Source organism: Cherax quadricarinatus, chromosome 74 (genome assembly GCF_038502225.1).
Source record: "Cherax quadricarinatus isolate ZL_2023a chromosome 74, ASM3850222v1, whole genome shotgun sequence".
Taxonomy (NCBI): domain Eukaryota; kingdom Metazoa; phylum Arthropoda; class Malacostraca; order Decapoda; family Parastacidae; genus Cherax; species Cherax quadricarinatus.
In genome coordinates this window covers 15956134-15981738 of record NC_091365.1, presented here as the reverse complement: position 1 = coordinate 15981738, position 25605 = coordinate 15956134, and the positions used below count along the sequence as shown (strand labels likewise).

At 39.3% G+C, this 25605-nt stretch overlaps 1 protein-coding gene across 14 annotated transcripts in view; it reads left to right on the top strand.

The window, feature by feature from the left end:
* LOC128700122 (transformer-2 protein homolog beta) overlaps positions 1 to 25605 on the top strand; it is a 119010-nt gene that overhangs the window by 47606 nt on the left and 45799 nt on the right. For 8 of the 14 annotated variants that reach the window (XR_011394087.1, XR_011394084.1, XR_011394082.1 and 5 more), the window contains exons 5-6: positions 1788 to 1964; positions 8508 to 8637. Coding sequence is in view for 3 of the 14 variants with exons in the window: in XM_053793072.2 (XP_053649047.1) it covers positions 1788 to 1964 (177 nt within the window). In the remaining 11 variants the exon portion in view is untranslated. Of the gene's footprint in view, positions 1 to 1787; positions 1965 to 8507; positions 8664 to 25605 lie in introns of all 14 variants that reach the window. The other 6 variants (XR_008408717.2, XM_053793072.2, XM_053793070.2 and 3 more) reach the window with 2 other exon arrangements.

The window sequence follows — 25605 nt, the reverse complement described above, 5'->3', positions numbered from 1 at the left end:
TTTATGTGTGTGCTTTGCATGTGTGTTGCGCATGTGTGCTTTGTATGTGTTTTCTTTGTGTGTTTTGATTTTTTGTGTGTTTACTCATCTATGTTGTTGCACGGGTTGAATCATAACTCCTAGCCTCTGCCTCTTTGCTGGTTGCTACTAGGTCCACACACTCCTGGCTTCAAGAGCCTTACTGTACCTCTTCTTAAAGCTGTGTATGGATCTCACCTCTCTCACTTCACTCTCCAGATTATTCCACTTCTAGACAATGTCAGTGGTGCAATACTTGTGTAGTATATATGTGTGCCAACACCATTTATAAATGGTATTATTACATATATTACACAAGTATTGCACCATTGACAAAAACTCTTAAGGCTAAAGAAATACTTCATAACATACCTGTGACTCAGATAGTTTTCAACAAATAGTTGTGCCCTCTTGTTCCTGTATCCCATCTCTGAAACGTTCTATTCCTGTTCACCCTGTCGGTTCCTCTCAGTATCTTGTATGTTGTTATTGTTTCCCCTCTAGTTTTCCTGTCCTCCAGTGTCATCAGGTTGAATTCCCATAACCTCTCCTCATAGGACATATCCCTTAGCTCTGAGACTAGTCTTCTTGCAAACCTCTACATTTTATACAGTTTCTTTATATATATTTGACCAGGTGTGGGTTCCATACTGGTGTTGCATACTCCAATACAGGCCTGATGTACAGGGTGTACAGTGTCATGAATGACTCCTCACTTAGATATTGAAAGACCATCTTAGATTTGTGAGACATGCATTTACTGCAGCAGTTAATTGGTTGATGTGCACCTTGTGATATGATTGGTATGATATATACCCCATGGTCCTTCTCCTTGAGTGAGGTTTACAGCTTTTTCCTTCCCTGAGCTTGTACTTTGTGTCTTCTTTGTCCTTCCCCAAGCTTCATAATTTTGCACTGGAGGAGGGGTGGGGGTTAAACTCCAGGAACCATTTGTCAGACCAGGCCTGATGTGCGTGTGTGTGTGCGTGTGCATGCGTGTGCAATTTGACATTCACTACAATATTTTTTCCCACCAAAGTAACGAACACTGTCACTCATCTCAAATAGTTAAAAATAATTAAGTGATAGCAATATTAATGTGCTTAACAGGCCCTGTAATAGCCCAGACTTAAATCTGGTAGAAAATGCTTTGCACAAGATGAAGGATCTAAGAAGGAGAGCAGCCTTGTCATTACCAAAGCTTAAAGGGAAGCTGATGAAGATATGGGTCTATGGATATTGCTTATTTTGTATCTAGCAGATTCCATGCCCAAGTACATACAAGTCATCAATGTCAGAGGCAATGACAGAATATTAACAGTAAGGTTATACAGCCTCCCCACTTAGCCTACCTGTTTAACGACTGCTTGGACTTAGGACCAGATCTCCAAACAGTTGAAGTACGTGTATTTACAGTATGCAAACCTAAGTAATGTGGATTAGAGCTGATTTCCTCTATTCTGTTTATTACAGTATGCAGTACATTATAAACATTTAAAAATATACTAAAAATGTTGTAAATGGTGCTGTATATGGTTGACACAAACCCACTACCAGTACAGTATGCTTGAAATGTCACTTATTGACTAATTCCCTTAATGACCTTGTAGGAACGAAACTCGGTCCTTGAGTGAGGAGTGCCTCTATAAAGCTTTTTTAATGCACTGTATTATGGTACTCAGAACCATAATCACATAGTTGCATTGTTTACCTAGTAAGAAAGTTTCTAAATTTATTGTTTTTGATATTAAATAAATATTTTCTTTCAGAATGATTGGTCACTGTCGGATCAAGGTTACACAGGCAAGGCCCCGTGTACGTGGAGGCCGTATGAGAGGAGGTTATGATCCTAATTTGCGTTGTTACCAGTGTGGAGAGTTGGGTCATTTCTCTCGGAATTGCACAGATACAAAATTTGGCTACAAACGACCTCCAACCCCTCCAGGGTAAGCTAGCACTCTAAATATTATGGAATTGGTCACTGGCCCAACTGTTAACATAATTTCAGTGGGTAGGTAGTACATCAAATGGTGACCCCTTGATTGCCCTAAGGTTGATTTAGTTTACATGTACAGTAGGAGAAGGCAAGTAACCTTTTGAGTAAGATTGGGTCACTGTTTTCTGTATCACCCAGGGCAATCTTTGTTGTTTCTCACAGCATCATTAATCATTACGGCTCCATATGGCAGATGCTAAATTGAAATTCACTTTGCTCATCTTGCCAAACTTTGTGTTTCATTTTCTAAACCGCTCAGACTATTTTTTAGGAATTGTTCGTATGGGGCCTTTCTGTCATGTCTCTTTATCTGTTTCATTGGTATCTCTGGTCATGAGATTTTATTGTTTATTTTTTAGCTGTGATATTTAATGAGCACTATTTTTTCACCTGTACCATAGAAATAAAATAGATCCCTAATTCTATGACATTACTCCGGGACAAGTTCATTTTGTGGAATGAGTTAAGATACTGCCTATGAAAAATATTTTATAATGTTGCATTGTTCTGTTGAGTATGTTTGTATATGTATGTTTGTATGTATGCATGTTGTGGAAAGTCACAAGTGGATGATTTAAGTATGTAAAATCCAGAGGATTAGAAAATTGAGCTTGAGGTATTTCCATTCCTAAACAGGAACTTTAAAAGTTTAAGATGAAAGTTGATGGGACATGCTTGGATCACTTCTATCAAAAAATGAGAAACTGGCTCTGAGAATGTCAACTGTCGGTAAATTTTTTTTTTTTAAACACTGGCCGTCTTCACCATGGTAGGGTGACTCGAAAAAGAAGAGCTTTCACCATCATTCACACTATCATTGTCTTGCCAGAGTTGCGCAAATATGACAGTGCAGATGATAATTTGAACAGCAAATATCCCCATTCTTCCTTTAGAGTGCAGGCACTGTACGTCCCACCTCCAGGACTCCAATCCAGCTAAATGGTTTCCCCTGAATCCCTTCACAAAATGTTACCATGCTCTCACTAACAGCTCATCAGGTCCGAGAAACTATTTGCCTCCACTCCTGTCTAACACTCTCATACATGCCTGCTGGATGTTCAAGCCCCTTGTACACAAAACCTTCACCCCCTCTCTCCATCCTTTCCTAGGGTGACCCCAACCCTGCTTTCCCTCTGCTACAGATTTATACTCCATCCAAGTCATCCTATTTTGCTCCATCCTCTCTAAATGACCAGACCACCTCAACATCCCCTACTCAGCCCTCAGGATAATACTTTTAGTAACTCCACACTACCACTTAATCTTCAAACTAAAAATAATATTTACACCACACATTGCCCTTATTATTGCAATTATTTAATAAATGTATGGAAGAGGGTAAGGTACCTAGGGATTGGCAGAGAGCATGCATAGTTCCTTTGTATAAAGGCAAAGGGGATAAAAGAGAATGCAAAAATTATAGGGGGATAAGTCTGTTGAGTATACCTGGCAAAGTGTATGGTAGAGTTATTATTGAAAGAATTAAGAGTAAGGCGGAGAATAGGATAGCAGATGAACAAGGAGGCTTTAGGAAAGGTAGGGGGTGTGTGGACCAGGTGTTTACAGTGAAACATATAAGTGAACAGTATTTAGATAAGGCTAAAGAGGTCTTCGTGGCATTTATGGATTTGGAAAAGGCGTATGACAGGGTGGATAGGGGGGCAATGTGGCAGATGTTGCAGGTGTATGGTGTAGGAGGTAGGTTACTGAAAGCAGTGAAGAGTTTTTATGAGGATAGTGAGGCTCAAGTTAGAGTATGTAGGAAAGAGGGAAATTATTTCCAAGTAAAAGTAGGCCTTAGACAAGGATGTGTGATGTCACCATGGTTGTTTAATATATTTATAGATGGGGTTGTAAGAGAAGTAAATGCGAGGGTCTTGGCAAGAGGCGTGGAGTTAAAAGATAAAGAATCACACATAAAGTGGGAGTTGTCACAGTTGCTCTTTGCTGATGACACTGTGCTCTTGGGAGATTCTGAAGAGAAGTTGCAGAGATTGGTGGATGAATTTGGTAGGGTGTGCAAAAGAAGAAAATTGAAAGTGAATACAGGAAAGAGTAAGGTTATGAGGATAACAAAAAGATTAGGTGATGAAAGATTGGATATCAGATTGGAGGGAGAGAGTATGGAGGAGGTGAATGTATTCAGATATTTGGGAGTGGACGTGTCAGCGGATGGATCTATGAAAGATGAGGTGAATCATAGAATTGATGAGGGGAAAAGGGTGAGTGGTGCACTTAGGAGTCTGTGGAGACAAAGAACTTTGTCCTTGGAGGCAAAGAGGGGAATGTATGAGAGTACAGTTTTGCCAACGCTCTTATATGGGTGTGAAGCATGGGTGATGAATGTTGCAGCGAGGAGAAGGCTGGAGGCAGTGGAGATGTCATGTCTGAGAGCAATGTGTGGTGTGAATATAATGCAGAGAATTCGTAGTTTGGAAGTTAGGAGGAGGTGCGGGATTACCAAAACTGTTGTCCAGAGGGCTGAGGAAGGGTTGTTGAGGTGGTTCGGACATGTGGAGAGAATGGAGCGAAACAGAATAACTTCAAGAGTGTATCAGTCTGTAGTGGAAGGAAGGCGGGGTAGGGGTCGGCCTAGGAAAGGTTGGAGGGAGGGGGTAAAGGAGGTTTTGTGTGCGAGGGGCTTGGACTTCCAGCAGGCATGCGTGAGCGTGTTTGATAGGAGTGAAAGGAGACAAATGGTTTTTAATACTTGACGTGCTGTTGGAGTGTGAGCAAAGTAACATTTATGAAGGGGTTCAGGGAAACCGGCAGGCTGGACTTGAGTCCTGGAGATGGGAAGTACAGTGCCTGCACTCTGAAGGAGGGGTGTTAATGTTGCAGTTTAAGAACTGTAGTGTAAAGCACCCTTCTGGCTAGACAGTGATGGAGTGAATGATGGTGAAAGTTTTTGTTTTTCGGGCCACCCTGCCTTGGTGGGAATCGGCCAGTGTGATAATAAAAAAAAAAACAACATTGCCCTTGGACATGATATCTCCACTTCCTCCAACCATCTCCTCACTGCAACATTTGCAGCATTCACAACCCAAGCTTCACACCCACATTAAGAGTGTTGGTACCACAATACTTGTATATACATTCCCCTCTGCCCTCTTAGATAATGTTGTCTTCACAGATGCCTTGGTGCACCACCCACCTTTTTCCCTTCAATTCTATGGTTCACCTCTTTGTTCATAGATCCATCTGCTGACACGTCCATCCCAAATATCTGAACACGTTCACTTCCTCAATATTCCTTCCTTCCAATCTAAAATCCAGTCTTCATTTGCTAACTCATTTGTTACCCTTATCTTGCTCTTTTCTATGTTCACTTTTAATTTCCTACCTTTACATACTCTCCCAAATTCATTGATCAACCTTTACAACTTCTCTTCAGAATCTCCCAAAAGCACAGTGTCATCAGCAAAGAAGCAACTGTGACGACTCCCATTTTGTATTACATTCTGCATATTTTAATCACTCCTCTCCCCAACACCCTAGCATTCACTTCTATTACATCCCCATCTATAATTATGTTAAACAGCCATGGTAACATTACACAACCCTATCTAGGGCCTACTTTTACTGAAAAATAATCTCCTTTCTACACACACTAACCTGAGCCTCACCAGTTTCATAAAACCTCTTAACTGCATTCAGTAACCTACCATCTATTCCTTACACTTGCAACATCTGCCACATTGCTACCCTATCCACCCTATCATATGCTTTTTCTAAATCCATGAAAAAATGAAAACTTCCTTATTAGATTTTTTTTTTAACTGGCCATGTCCTACCAAGGCAGGCTGACCTGAAAAAGAAAACTTTTTCATAGTTTTTGTTTTTACATTTAGTAATTTATACAGGAGGGGAGGGTTACTAGCCCCTTGCTCCCAGCATTTTAGTCTTCTCTTATGACATGCATGGCTTACTGAGGAGAGATTCTTCCCCATTTCCCCATATTAACTTAGACAAAATGGTACACACACAGTATAAGCAATAGTAAGGGCATAAATAATAATAATATACTTTTTTTTTTTAATTACTAAATGTCTCAAGCTGGCATTCAGAATTTTCTTTTCTTTTAGATGTAAACATGTCCCATCTGTTTTTCTCTTCCCCCAAGTTTTTGAGAGGAAAGGTTAGATTGGCCTCAAGCCCTGTTTCTTGCTTTCACTGTTGTTTTTGAATAATATTGTGTTGTGGTTGTGTGTGTTGTGGTTGTGTGTGTTGTGGTTGTGTGTGTTGTGGTTGTGTGTGTTGTGGTTGTGTGTGTTGTGGTTGTGTGTTGTGGTTGTGTGTGTTGTGGTTGTGTGTGTTGTGGTTGTGTGTGTTGTGGTTGTGTGTGTTGTGGTTGTGTGTGTTGTGGTTGTGTGTGTTGTGGTTGTGTGTGTTGTGGTTGTGTGTGTTGTGGTTGTGTGTGTTGTGGTTGTGTGTGTTGTGGTTGTGTGTGTTGTGGTTGTGTGTGTTGTGGTTGTGTGTGTTGTGGTTGTGTGTGTTGTGGGTGTTGTGGTTGTGGGTGTTGTGGTTGTGTGTGTTGCGTGCGCGCGTTTGCACGAGTGTCGAGTGTGTGTGTGCACGTGTACACATGCAAGTGCATGTGTTTTTTGTGTGCATTTTTTTTACGCAAATGTGTGTACCTTGCTTTGTAGTCAGATCAAATAAACTGAACTGGCCTAAAAGTAGGTTTTATCAAATTTTCTTTCATATTTATAAAGTATGCACAATTTTTGAATTGGCATTCTATACGCATTTTAATTCTGCACAGAGAGTGACTTAGCTACCTTTCCTTTCTAAGAGTACTGTTTAGTTTAATGCTAACTAATATCTTTGGTCATGCCTTAATTTAGTTGGTATTATATAATACCAATGAAATGTCTTAATTTTGTGATGTTTCGACTCATTTTGAACTTTAAGAGTGAATTTACACAGGCTCTGCCTAAAAAGATATTTACATACATTTATATAAACAGCATGCATTTGTTGTACTTTATAACCGAAAGTTACCAGTTTGTTCTGTTCAACAAACACCTTGCAAAACTTGTAGAGAATGTATTGATTGTTGCACTAACAGCAAAAATTGGTTTGTACTTACAATTTATATATTTCATTGATATATAATAGTAACTAATTTGCTGACCTTAGACAAGTTGAGTAGGATTAAGGCTATATTAAAATAATTTTAGTGGGTTATCTTTCCGAGTTATGATAAAGCTTGCATCATGTTATTTCATATGAATATATCAATTCAGAAGACAAAAGTTTGTTGTGATCTATTTTCAAGAGTTAAGCTTGTTTAACTGCCTGGCTATAATGCACGACATATACTTTTTTTTTTTTTTAGCTGATCCTTGTTTCCTCGTAAAGCAATAACTGCTTTGACAAATATGCAAAACATCCATGTTTTGTTGCAGTAACTATGAAAATCAGTTTAATTGTGACAAAAATTGATGTTCCATATTTCATTGGTGCTGAATAATACTGTAAATTAAAGCTGACCTAAGCTTGGTTGATAGAATCAGTGTAAATTGTTAGTTGTAGCAGGGTTAGGCTGCTAATAGCCTCACATTGTAGAGTATTTTTTTTTATATCATTGTGAGATTTTTTCATATGTATCATTCTTTTAATCCAAAAACAAATGAAAATAGAACTTCAGAACAACAGCTTTGTTAAATCATAATTTAAGAATTGCCATTTTTCAACCAAATTGTTCCAAAAATACATACACATGCACACCCTCCCCAGCAAACCAACCAATCAAATTTTAAAGCATTCAAAATATTTGAGAAGGTTGGTGTTGAGGGCTTTGGGTGCATCTCTACCATTGCAAGTTCAGTGGCTGACAGTATCTTCCCTTTCCACTAAACACAACATTAAACATAATCAGCCTTGTGTATTTGTAGGAACGATCACCTTACTGAAACTGTGACAGTTACCTTAATTTAGTAGGCTATCTTAAGTCAACTTAAATATAGTTTCATCAAACATCATTGAATTAAATTACTTCACGATGTTCAGGCCAATTTTTCTTATCTTGACAGCGAATTTACGCTCAGTTTGTTAGGCAAAATTGTTGATCTATAAGCCAAGATTGCAGGCTGTCTATAAAAATAAGACTTGTACATACGTGTGTGTAAATGAGTGTCACGTCTTTGTCGTGTGTGTGTGTGTGTGTGTGTGTGTGTGTGTGTGATTGTCGTGTCTGTGTATGTCACGTGTGTTGTGTTTGTCTTTGTGTCTGTATTTGGGTACAGCTTTTTAATATTTTGTTGATACAAAATATTGTCTTTATTTAAAGTTTTTATTTTTTCTTCAAAATTTCTGTAATTTATTAAAGTAATTAAAGATCACATATATAAATCTACTTGTTTATAAAAAGTATCTCAAAGGATATGTACTTTAGTGATGTCATAGAAAAGTGGGTGTAGAGGTAGGGTAAGCGAGTGTGAGCCTGTGGTCTTGGCCGCGCTAGTAAACTGCCCTTGCTCTGCCGTAGGATGTGTTATGGTTTGGTATTGTGGTCATGTGGTTGGGTTATTGGTGCGGTGGGGAGAGGCGCCTCCAGAGTGCCTTGAGAAGCGTGATGATGGCACAGCTGCAGTGGCACGGTCGCGCTAACTCCACACGTAAGTCTACCACGCCATCTCCTTAGGTGAGAACTTCAGCCTGGCCTATCCCAGCCTAGAATAGGCTATCTATGCTCAACACAAAGGTCCTAAGAAAATAAGCATATTTACATTCACTCACTAATTACTACACAATGCATCTTACACTCATACATACCATAAAACATCAGATACTCTGTATCTTCTATTAGTACCTTTTTGATGTTTGTAGGGATCTGGAGGAAGATGCTGGTGGTACCCACTCTGTAAAAGTGATGTAAGAATTTAGCTTATTCTTACTATTTCTAATTGCTCAGTTCTAGTAGTAGTAGCAGATGCATTTGCAGCCATGTCAATTTAGTTGGATATATTTTAGGTATTTCCAAATTCTGAAGATTGTTAGAAAAAGATGCTTAGGAAGATGCTTAGTAAATGGGATGGCAAACTAAAGCAGTCAGTGAAGTAGGAAAAAAATAGATGGGAGATATCAAAGCTATGATAGAAATAGAGAAAAAAGTTTGTCATTATCTGAAGTTGTGTTGTCTTTTTGAATTGAAGTCAATTCATCGAGTTATCTGTTATTAGTTTCAGCTAGTTGCTGTTGCATTACTCATAGTTAAGCCACATATTGGAATTACTCTTAAGACGACATTGTCCATCCATCTTGAACAATTATTAGGTCGTGACACCCCTCAAGGAAGGTTCCTTGATGCTGGTAAGGGGCTCTTGATCTAGGGAATTGGATCTGTGCTCCAGTTCCCTTAATTAAACCTGAAAACCTTTCACATCCCCCTCCATAGGCACTGTAAATCCTACAGGTTTAGCACTTCTCCCTTGATTATAATGTATATATAATAGGTTATGACAGTGAAGAGAGGATCAAGTCAGACTAGACAGAGGTTAGAAGACAGTTGAGGTCATTCAAGAATGCCAAGGTTAGATCAGTTCGCATTTTCTTTCTACGCGCCAGACCATAGCTGGTCATGACTTGATAAAGCCCGAAGACAATCCAAAATATCTTTTAAGATTCATTTCTAATTTGCAAGTTGGGAATTGTTCCTATCACAACATCGGGACTCTCTCTATTCTTCATATATACACACTTATTTTTTGGGGGTGAATTGAAAAGAATGTCAGTTTTGAAAAATTGACTGTTAGCTTTGTCAATGACTGCACAAGCCCACCCTTCATGCAGCTAGATGTAATCCATAACGAGAAGCATATTTCTTTAGCTCTGCCTATGTACAGAAAAAGAATTATTCATTGTTGTGTAGTACAGTGTATATGCAAGGCAGATTGAAATAGTGATGATGAATGTTTCTTTGTCGCTTTACCTTGATGGGAGACGAGTATTATATATCTTATGGAAGCATGCATGATGGATAATTATGAATAATTAGACTCGATTTCAGATAGGTAAAAAAATCTTCATTTGCACATTTTATTTAGAGAAGAGGGGTGGAAAAATTTGGAAATTTAAGGGTACAGTACCTGATTAATTATGAAGTATCCCTCCTGCTGTTATTTTGAGCAATTACATTTCAGAAAGATAGTAGAATGCTTCTAACATAGTGTGCTCTACATTAATGGTATAGAGCAGGGGTCCCCAACATGAGGCCTGCGGACCGCATGTAGCCCTTCTAGGAAATGGATGCAGTCCTTGGATGAAATTATGAATTCACTTTTATGTAGGTTCCACACTGGACAGTGTCAACAAAACCATTGGCCTTGTTACACATTTGACTATCAAATGTGAGCCACTTGTGAAAGAAGGTTAAGGACCACTAGTATAGAGCAGTTCTGGGGAGCCCCCTATGTTGGAAAATTTTCATCTGTCAGATTGAAGTAGCAGATTAGGGACACATTGCAGGTTAGAAAAATTAATAGATTTGCAAGAATTAAGAGAAGAATTTACACACTGGTTGTGAACAAAAAACTACATACCAGCATAAAAGCAGTGTAGTGACAAAGAAGTTTGTAGGCTTATGTATTAGATTAATTTGTGGCCTAATTTGGAGTGCCAGTGAAATGGAATAAATAGTATATAATGCAAAACTGAAGTGGAATTTGGCTTGTATCAAAATAAGGCTCAGAATTGATCTGCTATCTCTTGTAATACAGTACTAAAATTTGTTAGACAATTGCAGGAAAGGTTGGGTAGGGGATTGGTGGTAATTATCATTGTCATGAAGTGCCAGGCTGTCTAGCTTATAGTCAAGTTTAAATTGCTACTGCCTAGGGAAAGTGTGCTTTTAATTTGGATCTGGACATCTCTGTAGTACAACTAAAACCTCTGGTTTGTTGTTAAAACCCTGCTGGTTTATACATGTCTGTGGGCTGACTGTACCTTCCCATCTTGTTGAGCATGTTGAAACCTCAAAATCCATGAAAGGGTAGACATGTTAAAGTTTTATTGCTGTCAGTGTCCAACTTTTTGAGGCTCAAGTTCATAGAAAAATCATAAATGAATTTTGATGGCTAAGGTTATGTCTTCACAGATGTTGATTATTGTGAGAAAGAATATAAAATCTTTTCTGTAAAGGCCAAGGAATATATTTTGGAAAATAGCATGCTCTTCCTCTCCATGGGGAAGTGGAACAGAATTCTTCCTGCGTAAGCCATGCGTGTCATAAGAGGCGACTAAAGTGCCGGGAGCAAGGGGCTAGTAACCCCTTCTCCAGTATATATTATTAAAGTTAAAAAAAAAAAAAAAAAAACTTTAGTTTTTTTCTTTTTGGGCCGGTTTGTTGGCCAGTTTGTTGAAATAAGAAAAGCATCCTCTTCCTATTGCTCTAAACTAGGGTGAACTGAAATACAGTAAGCTCTTATAAAGCTCTTCTAAAATGTTTTTTGCAAATGTGATTGCAAAAGTACATCATAGATTGAATAGAATGTGGAATGGCCTTCATAGTACAGTGGACCCCCGCCTTACGATATTATTTCATTCCAGAAGTCTGTTCAGGTGCCGTTACCAACCGAATTTGTTTCCATAAGGAATATTGTGAATTAGATTAGTCCGTTTCAGACCCCCAAAAATACATGTACAAAAGCACTTACAAAAATACACTTACATAATTGGTCGAGTTGGGAGCTGATCGTAAGGCGGGGGTCCACTGTACATGCTATTCAGTTTAGGTACTCTCTCAATTGCTTTTACAAAAATCACTACAGTGCTTGTCATTAACCTTTTGAGGGTGGGTCCCATAGTACTATGACTTTGAAGCTTGGGTCGGTCCGATAGTTGTACACCATGAACTTGGCTTTCACTGATAAGCTGTGGGCTGTAAGTTTGGGCCTAGAGATAAGAGAATGGGCCACTGCAACAAGCAGTGTATAATGGGAATGGAAAAACTGTGTTTTTGGTTTAAAATACTATGTGGTATATTTTCATATGGTTTTTGTGGTTGTACTCTAGGTTTCTTGGTCTCTCTTGATAGAATGGAAGATTGATTGGTTTCAGGACTGAAAGCATGAAACTGAGCTGACGGTAGCAGGAATATTCAATTTTTGTTGATGTCCATCTGTCCAGTCTAACGCGTTTATGAATGCACCAACATTATTTATACAATTATTGCAATAATGCAGTAATCTGCATAACAATAAATATTATTATTTTTTTTTCATAAAAATTCTAAATGGAATTCATATGTAATATTGGAAAGGTCTGGGGATGTAATTAATGAACAGAGATGATGTTACTTTAGTGCCAGGAATGTCTGCATTTTTATTCTGGGCCCTATTTTGAAATTGGCATTTGTTGAATTTTGTGTGAAATTTACCAAATTACCAATTTCTGATAACTTTATTGGGTAGTTGTAATCAGTAAATGGATGGTTTCTTGCACTCAGTCGATAGAATGGGAGACATAGCAAAATAGCAGAGAATTTGGTTGACTGGAATAATCTGTTGGTCCAAAATTGAGCTCAAAGGTGAAATCACCGATCCACAAATATTGCTGACACAATGAAGTACGTGAAAGCGTAATTTCATCAGTTTTCCATCAAATTTTGTACTTTGTTTTATTAACTTAAGAAAAAGATTCTCCACCATTTCGTAAGAAAAAATAGCTTCTATTCTTTGAAAATCTTTTGATCCTGAGAGCAGGGGTCCCAACCCTGAAAGGGTTAAAGTATACATGGTGCCTCCAGCAGGCAAAATTTAATGTTAAAGGTAATACCAGACCCTGTTAAGTAATTTGAAGTGACAGAAATGCTGTTGGCTGGGCAAATTGTAGTGTGATGTCTCAGGATTCTGCTAGGTAACTTCCTGAATGCTCAGAGCTCTTTGGGTTTGAGTGGTGGACAGATGTATTTGTTGTGTCCCTGCACCATGTAGTCATGAGTAGAGGGTTTGTCAGACATTTTTGGCTGTAGATGAATTAATATGGGGAAGAATAAATCTGACACAAAATACAGTAGCTTAGATCATTGGATTATGTAAGGCAGGCCATTGGCATGTTTGAGCACTCAGTGAGGAACTGGTTGTATCAGTTCTGTGAGAAGGGTGGGATGACAAAGCACATTCAGGGAAGCCTAAATAAAGATCTCCACATGACAGAAATGTTAAAAGCAGGGGGTAATATAGTGTTGGAGTAGTTGGTAATTTTATTTAATAAATGTATGAAAGAGGGAAAGGTACCTAGGGATTGGCGGAGAGCATGTATAGTCCCTTTATATAAAGGGAAGGGGGACAAAAGAAATTGTAAAAATTATAGAGGAATAAGTTTACTGAGTATACCAGGAAAAGTGTATGGTATGGTTATTTTTGAAAGAATTAGAGGTAAGACAGAATGTAGGATTGCGGATGAGCAAAGAAGTTTCAAAGTGGGTAGGGGATGTGTAGATCAAGTGTTTACATTGAAGTATATATGTGAACAGTATTTAGATAAAGGTAGGGAAGTTTTTATTGCATTAATGGATTTAGATAAGGCATATGATAGAGTGGATAGGGGAGCAATGTCCCAGATGTTGCAAGTATATGGAATAGGTGGTGAGTTACTAAATGCTGTAAAGAGTTTTTATGAGGATAGTGAGGCTCAGGTTAGGGTGTGTAGAAGAGAGGGTGACTACTTCCCGGTAAAAGTAGGTCTTAGACAGGGATGTGTAATGTCACCATGGTTGTTTAATATATTTATAGATGGGGTTGTAAATTAATTAAATGCTAGGGTGTTCGGGAGAGGGGTGGGATTAAATTATGGGGAATCAAATACAAAATGGGAATTGGCAGTTACTTTTTGCTGATGATACTGTGCTTATGGGAGATTCTAAAGAAAAATTGCAAAGGTTAGTGGATGAGTTTGGGAGTGTGTGTAAAGGTAGAAAGTTGAAAGTGAACATAGAAAAGAGTAAGGTGATGAGGGTATCAAATGATTTAGATAAAGAAAAATTGGATATCAAATTGGGGAGGAGGAGTATGGAAAAAGTGAATGTTTTCAGATACTTGGGAGTTGATGTGTCAGCGGATGGATTTATGAAGGATGAGGTTAATCATAGAATTGATGAGGGAAAAAAGGTGAGGTGCATTGAGGTATATGTGGAGTCAACAAACGTTATCTATGGAGGCAAAGAAGGGAATGTATGAAAGTATAGTAGTACCAACACTCTTATATGAGTGTGAAGCTTGGGTTGTGAATGTAGCAGCAAGGAGGCAGTTGGAGGCAGTGGAGATGTCCTGTCTAAGGGCAATGTGTGGTGTAAATATTATGCAGCAAAATCGGAGTGTGGAAATTAGGAGAAGGTGTGGAGTTAATAAAAGTATTAGAGGGCTGAAGAGGGGTTGTTGAGGTGGTTTGGTCATTTAGAGAGAATGGATCAAAGTAGAATGACATGGAGAGCATTTAAATCTGTGGGAGAAGGAAGGCGGGGTATGGGTCGTCCTCGAAAAGGTTGGAAGGAAGGGGTAAGAGAGGTTTTGTGGGCGAGGGGCTTGGACTTCCAGCAGGCGTGCATGAGCGTGTTCGATAGGAGTGAATGGAGATGAATGGTATTTGGGACCTGACGATCTGTTGGAGTGCGAGCAGGGTAATATTTAGTGAAGGGATTCAGGGAAACCAGTTATTTTTATATAGCCAAACTTAAGTCCTGGAAATGGGAAGTACAATGCCTGCACTCTAAAGGAGGGGTTCGGGATATTAGCAGTTTGGAGGGGTATGTTGTGTATCTTTATATGTATATGTTTCTAAACTGTTGTGTTTACCTGGAGAGACTTCCGGAGGTCAACGCCCCCGCGGCCCGGTCTGTGACCAGGCCTCCTGGTGGATCAGAGCCTGATCAATCAGGCTGTTACTGTTGGCTGCACACAAACCAACGTACGAGCCACAGCCCGGCTGGTCAGGAACCAACTTCAGGTGCTTGTCCAGTGCCAGCTTGAAGACTGCCAGGGGTCTGTTGGTAATCCCCCTTATGTATGCTGGGAGGCAGTTGAACAGTCTCGGCCCCCTGACACTTATTGTATGGTCTCTTAACGTGCTAGTGGCACCCCTGCTTTTCATTGGGGGGATGTTGCATCGTCTGCCAAGTCTTTTGCTTTCGTAGTGAGTGATTTTCGTGTGCAAGTTCAGTACTAGTCCCTCTAGGATTTTCCAGGTGTATATAATCATGTGTGTCTCCCGCCTGCATTCCAGGGAATACAGGTTCAGGAACCTCAAGCGCTCCCAGTAATTGAGGTGTTTTATCTCCGTTATGCGCACCTCTGCAAAAACAGTGATTATGTGCGAGTGAGGTGAAAGTGTTGAATGATAATGAAAGTATTTTCTTTTTGGGGATTTTCTTTCTTTTTGGGTCACCCTGCCTCGGTGGGAGACGGCCGACTTGTTGAAAAAAAAAAAACATATCTGTAATAGAAATAGCTCTGAGACCAGACCAGAAGTGGCTGCATGGGAGATTAACCCTTTGACTGTTGCAGGCCCCTTTCTGAAACTGTCATTCTATGTCGCAAAATATTCGAAAAAAAAAATTATTTTTTCTTATGAAAATGTTAAGATTATTTTTCTAAGTGTTTTAGTCCCCCCAAAAAACTTTTGCCATGGGCAACAGCGGTGACTGCCGCTCACCCGGTAAACTTTGGTTTACTTGTATTTGAAGGTTTGTTGTTTTTTTCACTATTTTATTTTTTCACGTAACTTATGTGGCCTGTGAGACCAAAGTAAGGCGCAGTGTACATATATACACTCGTTGTATACAGCACAATAAGCACACAAACATAATTATCAATATATTGTTTACAAAGCTTGTTTACAAAAACAAACAATACAAAAATTTCTTTATTACTATTGTTCTATAATATATATACCAATGTACAGTCACCGAACATATTCCTGGAAGTTCTGCAGCTTGTGGAACTCTTTGAAACATGTTTTCATACACAATGGTGTTTTACACTCCTCTCGCACAAAACCAGTGTGTGTGCATTTTTGTGGACTTTTTTTTTTTTTTTTATGTGCAAAGACAAAACACCTTGTCTGAGCAGTTTTCTTCAAAGTATTAGCAGGCAGTTGTGTTATGTAGTTATCCTAGGTAAATGGTCGTGTTTAATCATTCCTTCCTTCCTGCATTCCTTTCCTACCTTCCTTCCTACATTCCTTCATCTTTCCTTACTTTTTTCCTTCCTTTCATCTCGTCCTTCCTTCATTCCTGCCTTCCATTCTTCCTTCCTTCTGGTTTCTTTAATATATATACACATATATAGTCACTAGATACTTTCATATAACTTCTATTATCTTCATTCAGCAAGCTTGTCTTAGGTGCGAGTGTGTGGCTTAAAATTGTTTGGAGTCAGGAGTCAGCAGCTGTCAGAAGGGCATATTGTCTCATTACTCACTCCCCCTACTGCCTGTCAAAACAATGGGGTGGGATGCTGCTTCCCCTCTATTCTATCTAATTATCTTTCTCCCTCAATTTATCTCTTTCAATCTGTCTCTATCTGTCTATCTCTGTCTCACAGGTACACATAAATACAGTGGACCCCCGCGTAACGATTACCTCCGAATGTGACCAATTATGTAAGTGTATTTATGTAAGTGCGTTTGTACGTGTATGTTTGGGGGTCTGAAATGGACTAATCTACTTCACAATATTTCTTATGGGAACAAATTCGGGCAGTACTGGCATCTGAACATACTTCTGGAGTGAAAAAATATCGTTAACCGGGGGTCCACTGTACAAGTATACATAGTGTAAATTACCTAGGATAGCCCAAAAAATCCAGACAAAGTGCTATACTCTGCTTGAAGATGTGAGTAAAGGTGATGATGACAGTTTTGTGGCTCTCTCTGAGACAGCTAGACGGATAGACAGGGAGCTTGGTAGACAGACAAATAGACACAGAAATGTTTGTGTACCAGCAAAAACAAAGTGAGGGCGATGGTCATCTAATCTTTTCTTATCAGCCGCGCCCTCCCCTTCCCTCGTTTATGCTCATCAAAAGTCAGCTCTTATCGGATGTTAACTCCCCTTATCTTGTCACTGTCATGGGGTGGACTCTTCTTTTTTTCTTGCTTCAAGGGAACAATATTATTACTTCTTCTTCATTGTCCTCTTGTCTTCTTTTCTTCTTGACTTCTTCGTCTTCTTGTCTTCGTCGTCGTCTTGTCTTCTTTTCTTTTTCTTCTTGTCTTTTCTTTTTCTTCTTGTCTTCTTCGTCTTCTTGTCTTCTTCTTATCTTGTCTTCTTCTTATCTTGTCTTCTTCTTATCTTGTCTTCTTATCTTGTCTTCTTTTCTTCTTGTCATCTTCTTTTCTTCTTTTCGTCTTTTCTTCTTCCATTGCTTTTGGTCTCACTCCTGGAAATCATGAAATAGATCTTCACTGACACTTCCATCTGTGTTACAGCATCACTTGGGAAGAGAAGAGTCCCAGATTTGCTGGGGAGTCACATATTTCTTACCCCTAAGCATGCTGAAAAAGGAGGACTGAAATGGCATTCCCACAATGCACCACTTGCTCCCCGAATTTTTTATATGGTGCACACTGACCATGGAGACCCATTCTCTCACATGCGGGCCTACCAGCTTTCTCCTGCTTGATTTGAAGCCCCTAGAATTTATGCATATAAATACCTCAGACAGTGGGGCGTAAGACATTTATACGGTGTAAACAGTCAAAGGGTTAAAGAGAAGAATCTAGAACTGGTTTATAATGTGTGTATTATAAATCATGTTAATAGGCATGTGAAGGAATTTGCTTACAGCATATGTAGACCCATCCAGAAACCAATTTTGAGCCTTATGCAGAGGTGATGGTATCATGGGTACAAATACATACCAAACATGGACTAAGGAACCTGTAACCATGATGGAACTGTTTACTGATACCCAGGTAGCAAGCCCTTAAACCCACATTGCACCTGTGGTACTACAAAACATCTTGAATCTCTGAGGGTTTGGGCTTGTTTTAGTGTTAAAAACATTGCGAGTTAATTGTGTTGCCCAGAAACCACCCTATAAACAATTATAACTGCCTGGAATTTGTGTGATTATTTGCTTGAATCCCTCATTCAGTGTGGTACAAAGATTTTTTATGCAAGACAGTGCTCCTTGACACCACTAAATCAGTTGGTCATTGGCTTTGTAATTATGAAGTACTCTTTGATAATTGGCTAGGAACTTCCCCAGACTTGAACCATCTTGAGACCTTCTTGGCTGTGACAAAGATGTCTACAAGGAAAGGACATAAGCTCTTTCCCATGGCTGGAAGTTGCCATCCACAAGTCATGGGAGAATTTAACTCAAGAATTTATGTGAATCACTTTCTAGACATAACATAAGAAAGAAGGAACACTGCAACAGGCCTACCGACCCATGTGGAGCAGGTCCATGTCCCCCCCCCCCCCAGATTAGACCAATGACCCCCACCCCCAGATTAGCCCAATGACCCACCCAGTCTGATCATCTTCACTCAAGGATGGAGCACTGCACCAGACCCAGCAGCACAAGCTAGTCAGGTCCAACTCACACCCACCCACACCCACTCATGTATTTATCTAACCTATTTCTAAAACTACACCACGTTTTAGCCTGAATAACTGTACTCGGGAGTTTGTTCCACTCATCCACAACTCTATTGCCAAACCAGTGCTTTCCTATATTCTTTCTGAATCTGAATTTTTCCAACTTGAAACCATTGCTGCGAGTCCTGTCTTGGCTGGAAATTTTCAGCACGCTATTTACATTCCCTTTATTTATTCCTGTTTTCCATTTATACACCTCGATCATATCCTCCCTAATTCTACGCCTTTTGAGAGAGTGCAGATTCAGGGCCCTCAGTCTATCCTCATAGGGAAGATTTCTGATACATGAGATCATCTTTGTCATCCTCCTCTGTACGTTTTTCAAAGTATTTATATCCATTCTGTAATACGGTGACGAGAACTGAGCATCATAGTCTAAATGAGGCCTAACCAAGGATATGTAGAGTTGAAGAACAACCTGAGGACTTCTATTATTTATACTCCTAGATATGATGCCAAGAATTCTGTTAGCTTTATTGCGAACACCAATGCACTGTTGTCTTGGTTTTAAATTACTGCTAACCAGAACTCCTAAATCCTTTTCGCAATCAGTAGTATTAAGATCTACATTATTTAGTTTATATGTGGCATGGTTATTTACCTGTCCAACATTTAGAACTTTGCATTTGTCAATATTAAACTGCATCTGCCACTTCTCCGACCATTGCATCAGTCTATTCAAATCATCCTGGAGTGCTCTAGTGTCCTCATTAGAATGAATTGGACGGCCTGTTTTGGTGTCATCAGCAAATTTGCTTATGTCGGTATTTATTCCCTCATCTATGTCGTTTATGTAAATTGTGAACAACAACGGGCCCAAGACTGACCCCTGAGGAACACCGCTTGTGACGTGCCCCAATTCTGATTTCTCCCCATTTATGCAAAAACTCTGCTGTCTATTTGTCAGCCATACCTCTACCCAGGAAAAAATTTCTCCTCCTATTCCATGTGCCTTAAGTTTCCTCAATAGCCTCTGGTGGTGAACTCTGTCGAAAGCCTTACTGAAGTCCATATACACAATATCATATTCATTACCATGATCTACCTCCTCAAACACCTTAGTGAAAAAAGTAAATTTGTAAGACAGGAACGCCCCTTTGTAAAACCGTGTTGAGATTCATTACTCAGTCTGTGCCTGTCAAGATGGCTATGAATTGCTTCAGCAATTATTGATTCCATAAATTTTCCCACTATGGAGATACGGCTTATTGGTCTATAGTTTGAAGCCAAGGGCCTGTCACCTGCCTTGTAAATAGGTATTACATTTGCCATTTTCCACTTATCAGGCACTATGCCAGTTTGTAGTGATACGTTAAAAAGATTAGCCAAAGGTAGGCTAAGTTCCTCTTTACATTCCTTTAACACCCTTGCAAACACTTCATCAGGGCCTGGGGATTTGTTAGGTTTTAGTTTCTCTATTTGTCTGAGGACCATGTCAACTAGTTACTGCAATCGTACATAGTTTATCATCATCCTGTTCTACATAATCTATTATTTCAGGAATATCGCTAGTATTTTTCTGGGTGAAAACTGAGAGGAAGTAGGTATTTAGAATTTCACACATATCCTTATCACTGTCAGTGATCTGACCAGAGTTACTCTTAAGTGGGCCAATCTTGTCCCTAATCTTACTTCTGTATACCTGAAAGAATCCTTTAGGGTTAATCTTTGAATCCCTTGCGACCTTAGCCTCATAATCCCTTTTTGCTTTTCTTATTCCTTTCTTTATTTCTCTCTTGAATTGAATATATTGATTTCTTAACTGCCCATTCCCTCTTTTGATACGCTTATATATGCCTCTCTTTTGACCAATGAGATGTTTTAATCTATTGTTCATCCATTTGGGATCATTTTTGTTAGATCTAATTTCCCTACTCGGAACAAAAGTTGTCTGGGCAGCTAGAACTATGCTCTGAAAAACGTCATATTGGCAACCAAGATCACCGAAGATGTTCTGCTAAATACTAAATTGCTCTTATATGCACTCCTTTATTTTTTATTTCTAAAGTTTCTGAACGTGGTTTGAGATGGGACTGACAACCATTAATGACGAGCACTGTGTATGGAGGCGCTTTATAAGAGCCTCCCGTATGTATATTTTGCCTTCAAACACCTGTGGCAGGTGGTGATGCATGATTGTGAAACACAAATTTCTTTTTTTAATCTTGTGTTTCTTTATTGTTCAAGTGCTTTCCATGGATCAGTATTTAACCCTTTCAATGTTTTGGCCCAACTAGTCCAGGGTTTTTGACGTACTAGTACGCCTAAATTCTAGCGCCCTCAAATCTAGTGAGAGAAAGCTGGTAGGCCTACATATGAAAGAATGGGTCTATGTGGTCAGTGTGCGCTGTATAAAAATCCTGCAGCACAAAGTGCGTAATGAGAAAAAAAACTTTGACCGTGCTTTTGGATTAAAACAGCGACTTTGCACTGTATTTTCGTATGGTATTTATTGTTATATTTTAGTTTTCCTGGTCTCATTTTTATAGAATGGAAGACATATTACAGAAATTGAGATGATTTTGACTGGTTTTACAGTGAAAAGTACCTTGAAATTGAGCTCAAAGTAGCAGAAATGTTCAATTTTTACCAAAGTTCAAAAGTAAACAAATCATGCCAGGCATCCAATACACTTCAACTGGCGAGTCTAATATTCTTTCACAAGTGTGCTGATATTATTTATACCATTTCTACACTAATGCAGTAGTCTGCATAACAGTAAATATTCTATTTTTTGCAAGAATAAAAATTCAAAGTGGAAAGCCAAAGAAATATAAGAGGGGCCTGGGGATGTGACTAACAAACAGAGAACTTGTTATTTTAGTGCCAGGAATGTCTGTCTTGTTTATTCTGGACCCTATTCGGAAATTGGCATCTTTTGAAATTTGTGTGAAATTGGCAAAATTGCTTAATTCTGACTTTATTGGATAGCTGAAATCGGTAATTGGGTGGTTTCTTGTACTCATTCGATAGAAAAAATGGAGTTCTAGCAAAATAGTTATGATTTTTGTCGACTAGTACACTGGAATTGGCTGAAAATAGGGCTCAGTGTGGGCAAAATCGCCGATGCGTATACATTGTCGAGACCGCTAACTTCGCAAGAGCATAATTCCGTAAGTTGTCCATAAAATTTCATACTTTTGGTGTCATTATGATCGGGAACAGATTCTCTACCTTTTCATAAGAAAAAAAAATTTTTTTTTTTTACCCTGAAAGGGTTAATGTGCATCTGTTAATACAGTACCAATTTCAGTAGGTATTAGGAATGTCTATACAGGTAACCCATGGGAAAAAAATTGGTAATAGACTTAGGTTATATACCTCGAGGAATTTCTGAGATACTTAAAATTGCACCGTCTTCACGCAGATAAAGCAAGATTAAGCACTGTTATGAGGCATGCATAATGCAAAAATTGCCCAGTTTGAGAAGGAAGAATTAAAAAGTAATTGTCATCTCTGGTTTTATTATAAGAAACTTTATATTAAACATTTTAAAGCTAAATTAGTTTGTAAACACAAAATACCTTCCGAGTCATGTTCGTACATTGTTAGAATGACAGTTTAAAAATGGAGGTACTTTGCCGAGAGGTACAACCTAAATATATTGAATAAACAGAATAAGATGAGAGAAGTGGTGGATTATGGAGGTGGGATGCAATGAGTTTTGCTCCTTCCCTACAAATGCAAATAGGTAATACACAGCTTTCCTCCCTTTTACATGCATACACCATACAAGGAGACATAATACACACACACACACACACACACACACACACACACACACACACACACACACACACACACACACACACACACACACACACACACACACACACACACACACACACACACACACACACACACACACCACACACACACCACACACACACCACACACACACCACACACACACCACACACACACCACACACACACCACACACACACCACACACACACCACACACACACCACACACACACCACACACACACCACACACACACCACACACACACCACACACACACCACACACACACCACACACACACCACACACACACCACACACACACCACACACACACCACACACACACCACACACACACCACACACACACCACACACACACCACACACACACCACACACACACCACACACACACCACACACACACCACACACACACCACACACACACCACACACACACCACACACACACCACACACACACCACACACACACCACACACACACCACACACACACCACACACACACCACACACACACCACACACACACCACACACACACCACACACACACCACACACACACACCACACACACACCACACACACACCACACACACACCACACACACACCACACACACACCACACACACACCACACACACACACACACACACACACACACACACACACACACACACACACACACACACACACACACACACACACACACACACACACACACACACACACACACACACACACATCATGCATCAGGTGACACTACATACTAAAACTACCCTCCCCCCTTTCCCCAACACACACACACACGCACACGCACACACATGCGTGAAGGGACCTTCAATATGTGGGAGACTTCCCTTTCTCACATAGGGAGAAATGTACCCTGCTCATGTAGGCAGACACTTCACAAGAGGTGTCACACTTAGTGTACCTTACCCACTAGGAGAGGGAGGGAGGGGGGATCACTATATAAACAGAAAATATTTCTCCCCTTTTCCTTGCCTTCCCATTCACTGGTCATAAGTTCAGTGGACAGTCTACCCAGGAAATTGTATATAAAGTGTAATCTGAAATTGTAAAAAGCATAGGGAAATAAATTGGCCTGTGAGAGAACTCGAGGTTCATTCAACAGTGCATGGAGGCAAATATGAGATACAGAAGAGGGAGGAAAAAGTGCAGAATGAACTCTTCACTAGAAAGAGTGGAAGCAAACAAGAGCATTAATTAATATTTGGGTGAGAAGGGATGTAGGAAGGATGGGGGGAGGATGGACAGTAGCCAAGTATAAGACAGAACTGAAGAATCTTTGCCATCACATCAGACACTGTAGTACCACATAAAGTATATGCCTGCTGAGCAGTTTAGTTAAATGTAAAGGGAGTGCTTGAGCAATAGAGAAGTCACTAAGGGATGCTGTATGAAATCAGTGATAAGCTCTATATTGTTCCTAGAACTCTCCTATCTAGCCTTGTTTATAGATGGTGTAAAGGTATGAGAAACATACAAACTGAAGAGAGAAGAAGGCTGCAGGATAAGCTAGAGTGACTTTAGTAATAGTGAAATAAATAGTACCTATGTTAGAATTTTTTAACAGCTAAGGGAAAGTTATGAACCTGAAATATTGGGAAAGATTATCTAGGATAAGAGTACCATCTGGAAGGAAAAATTGCACAGAAATACTGTAAGAAAAGGCCTTGGGATAACCATTACCTAACTTACCCTTACAAGCACGTGAGTCAGTTACCAGTAATAATACAGGCTAGCCTTGCGAACAGGTGACGTAGGAACCTTGACAAAATTTTGTTCAAAACTCTGTTGACATTGTATGGAAGTTGCATGAGTATGCATCACTTATGGAATCCGTATCTAGTAATATAGAAGATGGAACTAGAAATGCAAGTGAAAGCATTAAGATTGGCACCTGAGTTTAGGGAAATAGGCTGTAAGAAAGGCTGCAAGAAATAGGCTTGTCTTTGGAAGAAAAGCAAAAGGGGATAGGATTACAACATACAAAATGCTATGGGGCATACACAAGAATAAATGCTATCACAAATGTAACAAGTACAGGTGAGCATAATGGGTAATTATACACTCAAATTAGCCACTGGGATATTGGCAGACATCTTCAGCATAGTGGTAAAGAGGTGGTATGAGCTGAATGACAGTAGAAGCAAACACCATACAAGAGCTAAAAAAAAAATAGGTACAGTTTGTCAAGTTACGTTCGAGAGCAAAAACTTGCTCTCCATATACTAGTAGGTAACATAATCAGTTTTTATATTATACAAAACTGAAATTTTTTACAGGTATAATTCAACACTGGACACGGAAGATGCAAAGTATGCTTGTGTAGCTGCAAATAGCTGCACATGCGTACAACTTTTCCCCTATCCCCCACTCATACACTGATGCTGGCCACAAAGTGTAAATGTAGAGCATTTAGACCCAGTAGCTACTGTTAGAACTCAGGTTAATTTACTTGACTTCTAAAGTTGAGAGGCTCAGAATTTCAAATATATTTTTATTTGTTCACATTATAAAGAAGTTAAGTGGAAGTCATAATTTTTTTTATCTTTCTCTTTTGAAAATAAGGTAAGGTTGTATAATGTCATTGTTGCTGTTGAGGAAAGGAAATAAGTGAAAATTAAAAGATCTTTGGAATCGTACAAATAATGATCTTCAGTTAATAAGGGAAGGTGTGCACTGTGCTTTGTAAAAAATTTGTTGTGTATTATAAGATAGGTTTCATATTTTGTCTTAATAAATATCAGACTACATGCACATGAGAGCAATGTCACACACAGTAGTGAGGTTGCTTATTCATTACCTTTTGTTCACATGGAGCATGCCTTGCACTACACAGTACAGTATAGAAGAAACACAGTAGTCGTGTTTACACATTAGGATCTGTCTGTCATGGGCATAAGGAGTTGCATTGTGTTGGAAAAAGGTAAGGAAATTTTCCCTTTGAAGTACTTAAGAGTATTAAAATATAAGTGGGAGGATATTCTTCTGTTTGGCAATTGGACTGTTTTTTCAAAAGTGAACCTTGGAATATTAATGTGTGGTAAGGTAATTTGGATTTCTTAATGGCACTGACTGTTGCACTTACTGTTTAATAAGGATGGATGGGTTTGAGGCTGGAAATAAGTGTTATGATGCTAATAAGTTGTTTAGGAAGAAACTGCGTACGTATTGGCAAGGAGGATTTGGATGCCCCCAAATGTAAG